We start from the raw sequence: 9,317 nt of genomic DNA, 5'->3' as shown, positions 1-9,317 counted from the left end.
AGATGGACACTGCCAGGGCCAGTCTGCTGAACGCAAGGAAGAAAATACATTGAAACAGCTCAGGAAGTGCCTGGCTGGACCAATGTGTCTCATTGTCTTTCTGTCCCATGCTGAAGGTTCCTCAGAAGAGCTCAGCTCAGGCATCCAGATAAGAGATGAGTCTCCAAACTGGCCAGCACTCAGTGTCCAAAGGACTTCAGGAAACCTGGCCCATCAGTCTGCCCTCTCCATAAGCCCAGCCTGGAGACAGCTGTGCCCTCAGACCGTCACTCGCAGAGTGGCAGGCTCAGAGCTGCAGCCCCGCGTCTCCCTCAGCGCGCTGGGCAGAGCTGCTGCTCTCCCATTAGCTCCTGTCAGCTCGCGTCAGCTGCCACCAGTCAGATGCATCAAAGTGGGTGAGGGGGTAGCCATGGGTGGAAGGAGAGGTGACAGCTGAGTCGCCTCTCAGGATGGCTGTAAACGCTCCTGGTCCCTTTGGATATGTCACTGCCGAGGTGAGCTGCAAGGGCACAGACATGCAACGTTGTCTCTGCTCAGATGAGGCATGAGTTGACTTTTCCAGTGCAGGCAGCAGCTCTTGGTATCATCCCCAGTGCCTGTACGAGACCTGTACCAACCTCTGGGAGCCCTGAGGGCCTCGGCAAGGATCACTCTCCTGCTTGTTTTGCCTCTCCCTTCTGCTGCTGTGTATTTGGCCTCACGCAAAAGCAAGGAAGGCCAGCATCCGAGGATGCTGCCGACTGTGGGGTGAAGGCTGTGCCAGATCGAGCCCTGGCACAGAGAGCTGCTGCCTCTGAGGGGGTGACATGCTCCCCATGAGACCCAGTCCTGGAGATGAGCACTGGATCACTCCATTGTCACGGTTTAAAGCTGGGCCGGCTATGAAACCGGTGGCAGACGCTCTCTGTTAACCCTCCCCCCCGGCCCAGAAGGGAAAGGGAAAGGGAAAAGGGAGAGAGACTTATGGGCTGGAAAGTTAAAACAGTTTTAATAAACTATAATAATGAAAAAGAGTAGAATAATAATATTGGAATAATCACATATATACAAATATGCACAAAACCAAGATCGAGCTCCCCCGATGTCGGCCACGTCCCCACCAGCACTGCAGGGCAGGCTCCGGGAAGGCCCAGGCTGGGCCCAGCGACGGTCGAGAACTGGGTTCAGGGATGCCCGGATCGGGATCGGGGGCAGCAGGAAAACAGACAGAGTCCTCTTTGGACACTGGCCATGGCAGAAGGGCAAGAAGGGAGAAGAAAGGGCCGAAGGCTCAAGCTGCCCGAAGGCTCAAGCAGCAGAAGCAGGCCGAGACCCTCGCGATCCCCCCGCTTTATACTGAGAATGACGTGTATGGGCTGGGATACCTTCGTTGGTCAGTTTTGGGTCACCTGCCCTGTCCGCTCCTCCCTGCAGTGCGACCCCCCCTGCGGCTCTTCACTCGTAAGCAGTGAGGAATTCAGCAGTGACCTTGGTTTCTCTAGGAATAAGTACAGCAAGAGCCTTTCTGCACAACATCCCTACCGGTGCCTCAGTGATACTGCAAACTTCGAGCGTTATCAGTCCTGGAAGCAGACACTGTCTGCAAAACATGCAGTTAGTGTCAGAAAGTGCAGTTACTTAGAGGAGACTGAGCTGAAAGTAAAAATCACTGAAAGGAAAATTGGCCTGGTTTAGGCCAAACCAGGACATCCATGCAAAAAAAAAAAAGAAACATATTTTCTTCCCATTGAGAAATCGATTTTCACCAGCCTGAAGTGCTCTGCACCAGCTGCCTCTCAAGGCCACCTCCGCAGTCCCAGCCTGGCATGGCAGCAGGAAGGATGGGGCTTTTGGGATTTGTGGGAAGTTCTCCCCATGCAAGGAATCACTGCAGACCCACAGCCCCCATGCAGGGTCTTTCCCAAAGGCCAGGGAAAACCTCCCATTTACCCTTACTCCATCTCTTCTTCATCCCTCTTATCCCCCTGAGCATCCCCCCACAACCCTCAGCTCCTGTCCCTAAGCCATGGGCCACTCTGTTGATGTGGCAACTAAATACCTCTCCTTCTGGATGCCTAATGGGCAAGACACCAGCCCCTTCTCAGCTCTTGTCATTTCCCCCTGGCTGACCCTGGGCTCCTCTACGCTGCTTCTGCTCCCAGACTGGGCATCTCTTTCCTCCTTGCACCCTGCGGTCCTTGGAGCAAGACACCCCATGGCCTCTGGGGTGAAGCTGTGGGATGGAGCTGCTCGGATGTTTCCAACCCTCCCAGGAAGTGGAGAGACACTTTAAAATATTTGGTTATTTTTAATAGCATAAAAAGCTGGGCAGGACAAAAGAGCTAGAAAGGTATGAAACTTCACTGATGTATCCTCTTGCCCTTCCCACCCTGCTGAGCCTTTGCTGTCAGAGCAAGTGATGTTGGCACGTCCCTTATAGCTCTGTAGGTATAGCTGCTCACTGGCGTTTCAGCACATCCTTCTGTTTCACCTCCATATAGATGTCTGTGAGGTCCTGGATGAACTCCTTAATCTAGGTAGGGAAGAAAGATGGTAGAGCTCAGAGCAGGGATGGGAACAGGAGGCAGAGGGGAGCTTGTTGGTCCTTCTGGAGGCCAAATTTCACCAACTCGACTGAGTGGGAGGACTGGGCATTTACCTTGCTGGATCTGCACTACCAGCATGGGCTTTTGTGGGTGAATCTGAGCTCAGGGCAGGCATGAATGAAGCCAAACTGGCCATGGGTTGATCTGCATCCCCTGCCCCGACCTGCCTGGCTCCCACTGCTTCTGCTCCCACAGGGACCCACCCCCTGCGCTGCCTCCTTGGACGAGACAGGTTTGCCTGGTGTCCTCTGCCCCCATGCCCAAGAGAGAGCCCAGGTAAAAAGGAAGGTGTTTGTTGGGCACCCTGATTTCTCTGGGCTTTTTCCTCCCTTTGGGCAGCTGAGGGTCATTACTGCTCCTCTTTCTGGCCAGGGAGAAGGGGTCTGGCTTGGCTCTACCATGTCCAGCTGTCTGTGGCTGTCATCCACTGGCACTTTCAGGTTTGATTTCAGCCGCGTGCTCGTGCTCTGGAAGAGGTTGAGGGTGGCCAGCTTGATGGTCGCCAGGTGCTGGGCTTTCTCGGCAGTCGCGTTCTGGATTTCAGCAGAGCTATTCTCCTGAAAGGAGAGGAGACATACAGTATGGAGACATGCCCCAGCAAAGATGCTACTTCAGCACTGGAAACCCTGGCTTGGAGACCCTAACTTCTATACTCATCTCTTTTGCTAGGAAGAACCAGTCCTTGCCCAGGGCTGTGCTGGAGGTGGTTCACCTTGATGTGGTGGCAGCAGATCCAGGAACCACCACAGCTGCTCCTTGCCCCAGAAACCTCCCCCCATCTCCCTGCCAGCTCCTGCAGTCCTCACTCTGGTGCATCCTCTTTGCAGGCCCCATTTGCACTCCCCACAGCAGGGCTAGCTGATACCCCAGGAGCAGCACATCCTACTGCCACCCTCCCAGAACAGGTGCTTTCCAGCTTTGCCTGGTGGGACTCAACTCCTGGAGCCTGGAGTATCCAACAAGGGAATTTGGCAAGGCCCCCTCAGAGTGATGCAAAGGGAGCAGAGGCCAGCAGAGCTGAGGGCATTTCTGCACACTCAGCACTGGGTACACATTGATGTGCCTCATTACAGCCCAGTTTACCACCATTTTGGTCACTTTTGGACTGGTAAGGAGGGAGGAGAAGGGGTGAGCCCTAGTGGCAGATGCTATGCAAAGGATGAAAACAAATAATAAAAATCAGTAAAACCAACTTCACTCTGAGGCCTGAGCCATGAACAGTAGAGAGCACGAGACATGCCACACTGAAGCCCCATTACAGTGATGATGCTGCAAGGAATGGTGAATGGAAATGAGTATGAGCAGGCTAGACAAAGCCAATGGGCACGTGGTGGAGTATGCTTGGGTTTTGTGCCAAGGCAGATCTCCCCACAGCCTGGTTAGCTGATCTCTTTTGACTATGAGTTCAAGCAAGAAGTGAAAGATCACAATGGCCTTGTGAGGGCTTTGTTTTAACCCCTGATGTAACCTGCTCCAGACCTGGTCTGTCATCCGTCATTGTACAGTCCCCTGGAGTGACCAAATTAGGCATCTCCTCCAATCCCAAGGCTGCTACTGGGCCTTGCCATGACCCCATGGCTTAGGGGTGAGCCATCAGATGGTATTGACACGGCCAGGCCTTGGAGATCTTCCCCTGCCCACCCCACGTTTCCTCACCCAGGAGCAGATGTCACTTCGGGCCTGGTCAAAACGTTGTTGGAGCTGCACCAGATCATTTGTGTACTGTAGGATCTCAGCTTCTTTCTCTGCTGTGTACTGGTCCAGGAGCACCTTGGCTTGCTCAAACATTTCCTTGTGATCCTGTCGTGACTGCAGCAGGTCCTTGCGCTTCCTCACCAGTGTCTCGTAGTGCTGAACGGTTTCCTGGATCTCCTTAAAGTTCAGCACAGAGCTCTTGGTGTTAGTAACCCCCCTGCCCTCCCCTCATCACGATTGCAAGTCTTGTGCTGTTTGGCACCCTGCCCTGACCAAGGGCAACACCTCCCCCAGCTGAAAGATCTTGCCTTCTTGACAAGACTATTGCCCCAGTTGCTTTGTGAGCATCGCCACATCCCCTGTATGACGACAACCCACTGTGCCAGTCCCAGAGCTGTCACTGCCGTAAGCAAGGGGAGATACTGCACCTCTTCCCCCCCCAGGTGAGCAGTGCTCTGGTAAAGCACAAAGCACAACTGCAGCTGCCTGTGCCGGGTCACCAAGACATGGGAGGGAAGCAGCTGGGACTGCAGGAGTATGAGCGATGCATGGAGCGATGCCCGGGCATCCTTGAGAGAGGGCATAGCTTTTCTGACAACTGCCTGGGTTCCCATTCCCGGGCAGCTTTTAACTTCTCCCAAACCATCAGTGTGACATGAAACAGTGACACAAAGGGGTCCCCATTCCCTCAGCCCTGTGCTTTTTCCCCTTCTAACAGTTTTTCTTTGGTTTTCTCTAGCCTTCACCTCCTTCTTTGCTTCTCTTCCCCAAACTCTGGTCCCTTTGGCTCACCTTGATTGCAGGGAACCTCTTCACACCCCATCTGAGGTCTCTGGGTTTGACCAAGTGTTACGAACTCCCTGGACTTGCCTTATCTCCTCTAGGTTTAACACCCAAGCAAGGGCCTCCTCGAGGCCATGATCTGTGTCTCTCATGTCCAAACTCACCTGTGAGACCTTCACCACATCCTCCAGGTATTTTTTGAAGATGGAGTACTTCTGCACTCTCTTGCAGAGTTCCTGGTGCTCATTTCTCAGGGCTTCCAGTTGCCTCTTAGCTCTCAAAAGCTCACTCTCCTTTTGCGTTTTCCTCTCTCTCTCTTTTCTGGCTTTCATCAGAGCTTTGACTCTCATCTTCTCATTTTCCTGATGATGTTTCCACCAACACACACACACAAACACACACACACACACAGAGGGAAAGGAAGGCAAGGGAAGATGGATCTGGGTCACTCAACAGCACGGGGAGGAGATACCTTCACAGAGGGGAGACCAGTACTGGAGCACCCCTGGGAACATATTCGCTCCGTGTTTAACAGGGCCATCCCTCTTGCATTGACCCTTTGGTCTTGAAGACAGGCACCTGGCATGGCACTCTGATTTTCAGACCTACTGGTATCTGTCCCTGGAAGACACCTGGGTGTCAACAGTGGGGACAGGCTGAGACCCTTCAGGGGGGATGCTTGGGGCCTTCAGGAGATCACGCTGGTACAGAAGCAGCTCTTTCCCACCCAAGGCCTACCAGGGCTTTCCACATGTGTGGCGCAAAACCCTGTGGCCTGCCTGTCCTGTTCCTCACACCTCCAGGCTCAAGGGAGGCTTGGACAGATGTGATGTCCCAAGACTGTCTCCCCAGGGGAGGGGAAGAGGTGGTGGTGCAGCTCAGGGTCATGTCAGCCAAGCTAATCAGGGGCAGGTGTACCTTTAAAATCCTCCCAGATGTCTCCATGTATGTTTTCAGCTGAGCGTTCTTGGTGTGGAGGTCCCTCCACCGGCAGCTTAGGACATTCATCTTCTCCCTGAAGGCCTGGAGCACCAGAGCCAGCATGACATGGCTGCCCGCATCTGGAGCCAGTCACCTGCCCACTGCTGCCCACCAAAAAACCATAAAGCCTCCCAACCATGTCCCAGCACCCTCCCTTCTCTCTCACCTCTTTCTTCTCCTCCAGAGCCTTTTGCATCAGTTGGACTTGTTTCTTCTTCTCCTGGAGGTGAATCAATTGAGACGGGGACTCCTCCTCTGTCACTCTGAGTTTCCTGCCACAGAAGTTTTTTCCTCAAGATTACACAGTGGGTCCAGTACCTTGGCAGGGTGTTGGGTTGCTCTGTCCCGTCAGCCGGGTGACGTCTCAGATCCCATTTGGCAGCACAGCGTCCCCACCACTCCGCAGTGGGGATCCCGCTGACAGGGCACGGGGGTGTTACAGTGAGGAACAGGGCTGGGGAAGGGAGGTACAAGAGGAGACTGAAGTAGTGGAGATAGGGGATGGGAGTTTACCACGGTGGGGGAAGGAGGGATGGAGGCGGCAGGAGAAGAGGATGGGGGCAATGGAGGCGGGTGGAGGAGTCCCCTCACCTGATCAAGGACAGGAGGTTCTGCCTGTACTGCATGCGGAAATAGGCCAACAGGTCCTCATCATCACCCCCAGCGGCCATCGCTCCAGCCACCAACAGGGCCCAGAGAGGTCAGCTCCTCCCAGTGCTGCTCGTGTCCGGGGAGTCAGTCGAGGAGCTGCCCTGCAAGCCTGAGGGCTGGGTGGTGCGTGGAAGAGGCAGCCGGGCAGGGGAAAAGCCCCTGGGTGCCTCTTGCCTCCGCTTTCCCAGTATTTCCTTGCCCCAGTCGTGCCTGCAGCCACCAGCTGTTGGTGGCCAGCTGGAATGGTAACGGTTGCTGGGGGCAGCTGGAAGATGCTTGGGCGGTTACTTGGCAACTGAGGCATTGTGATGCCCCCACACCAGCGAGGGGGACAGACCACTGTGTCCAGGACCATGACTCTTCAACACTAAAGAAAAGCTGAACAAATGCAGGTGTCTTTCCCTTCCTCTCACTTTCTCTGGTTCTTCCCTGTCAGGGCCTGGATTCGAGTCTGGAAAAGAGCATTTAAACATGTAATTTCTGATAACCAACATATTTAAACAACTTGTATAACAGAGGGTGTTGGCTAGTAAAGAAGACAAACATGTTTGATACCCTCCGATGATAGAGCACGTTAAAATAAAAATAAAATAAAATGCACGTTAGTTACAACACGTTGAATTAATTGTATAAAATGGGACAATATAAGGTAAGAACATCAACATCGCAAAACCACGTAACAGGTAAAATAAAACATGTTTAACCCACAGAGCGCCTGGAAGCCACGAAAAGGGATCTGTTTCCCAACCCTCCCAGGTTTGTATCGGGACATGAGCTGATTTTCATCTTCCTGATGTTATCTGTTTAACAACTTTAAAGAACATCAAGTTTCAAACAATAGTTGGAATCATTCAGTTTACCACATACCACCCCCCACATCTGCCAGCAAGTTGTCACAGACCATTCGATGTTTAAAATTTGCCATTCTCACTTGCGTGGCCTGGTCTGCTAATAGATGCAGGGCATGAGCAGTTTCATTGGTGATGGTTTCTAAGACAGCTTGTAGCCAAATTAAGTGGTTTAGATTATTCTTGGTTTTTCTCATTAGGATTCCAGGTGGCAGGTCCATAATAGGGGGCCAGGCATCTTTTCCCCACACTTGGCCACTACCACCTGCTGTAGCAGCATATAATTTGATACTCAAATCTTCATCCTTGTCTCCCGGGAGCAGGAAGAATAAAGGGTGGATGACCCCAACGTAACACACCCCGGTCCCATTTGCTGGCAGCACCGTATGTGCGTAGTGGCCACAAATCCAGAAATGGTCTTTTAGTGCTCGGATTCCCTTTTCAAAGGGGTCTCTGCTGGTTGCATGTTTGTAAAGATATAAATTTTTCTTATTCCCTGGGGGGTCCCCCCAAAGAGGGATAAATTCTCTTTTTTATTCTGATAACAACAAGTACATTCCCAAACTTTTGGATCGTTTATCCAAGTACAGTCACATCCAAAACTCATTTTGATACCAGACGGTTCAATTTAGCAACAGTTTAGCAAGAGTAGGCCTCAGAGTTAGCAACGGTTTAGCAAGAGTAGGCCTCAGAGTAGGCTCTAAAGGCCTGCTCTGTGTTACCTTTACACAGAACAAGCTTTTCTGTCAATAATTTTCCTTTTAGCTAGAATAGTAGAAAATAACAGTAGGTCCTGAAGCAAACTACATGTTTTGTAGATAGAGTTTGTTTATGGGATTGATAACAAGGTTCTAGTAAATAATGATTCATGCTGTTTACGCTTAGTCCTAGGAAAACAAAGGTCTCTGCTAATTATATAAGGCCAAAAGACAAAACAAAACTGTAGAGAACAACTTTGTGATGTCTAAATTAACTTGATTCATAAACTCTTGTGTCAGAGGAGAGATAAGTTCAGAACGATATCTTCTTCTTGAGAACACATGTACTTGTAAACAAAAAGGCCTCGACCACGCTTGCGCAGAAGCACGATTAAAGGGGAATTGCGACCACCAGCGACCCCCAGAGACCACCCAAGACCCCTTCCCCAATTTAGTACGCATGCGTAAAGACATTACGTAATGCATTACATAATGTGTTCTGCATAAGTTTTTTTTCCTGGAATGCGTGGGCTTTTCTCGGGATTATGTATATAAGGAGCAAGCTTTTGTTCTTAGGTGTGCATGCTAGGAGGAGAGATCCCCCATGCACCCAGTGCTGCAATAAACCAATGTCGGCTTTCTAAACTATCATTTGGTTTGGAGAGTTTTCTTGGTTGCTATTTTCCGGAAACAATTTGACCGAGGATGGTATCGTTTGTGTGAGACCAATATTTTTGGAACCATACCGCATTTCCAGCCTTGTTGATCCAATACCACAGTTTTGATCTTCATCTGGGCACATGATCATATATAACCCATGCCAAACGTACACACAATGTAATGAATACCAGTATTATACAGGGGATTAAAATCCACATGGGAGTCTTCTGCCGTCATCCTTTGAGGGGTTCACCTGTAGAAAAGGGAAGAAAAGCCCAAAGACCTTTCCCTTGTCTAAGATGGGGGGGGCTCCCTCGAGGGGGTGCCGGCCCAGCCGGCTGCGGCACTGGCCACAGGCAGCGATACAGGTTTGACACCTTCCCCCGGTAACCGGCCAGCCCTGAGCTGGGGCCTCC

The 9,317-nt window shown here is 51.7% G+C and overlaps 1 protein-coding gene across 1 annotated transcript; it reads right to left on the bottom strand.

Annotated features, from left to right (window-relative positions):
- Positions 1-2,437: 2,437 nt before the first annotated feature.
- On the bottom strand, positions 2,438-6,724 carry LOC137670618 (coiled-coil domain-containing protein 42-like). Its single transcript, XM_068413547.1, has 7 exons — positions 6,636-6,724; positions 6,211-6,316; positions 5,982-6,086; positions 5,228-5,425; positions 4,242-4,478; positions 2,984-3,142; positions 2,438-2,512 (listed from the first exon to the last, which is right to left on the bottom strand). Exons 1-7 carry the CDS (start codon positions 6,713-6,715, stop codon positions 2,438-2,440), a joined length of 960 nt encoding a protein of 319 aa, XP_068269648.1. The 5' UTR covers positions 6,716-6,724.
- Between the last annotated feature and the right edge of the window lie 2,593 nt (positions 6,725-9,317).

Source organism: Nyctibius grandis, chromosome 15, assembly GCF_013368605.1.
Source record: "Nyctibius grandis isolate bNycGra1 chromosome 15, bNycGra1.pri, whole genome shotgun sequence".
NCBI classification, from domain to species: Eukaryota; Metazoa; Chordata; class Aves; order Nyctibiiformes; family Nyctibiidae; genus Nyctibius; species Nyctibius grandis.
The sequence above is the reverse complement of the archived record's forward strand: the minus strand, read 5'-3'. Positions and strand labels throughout refer to the sequence as shown.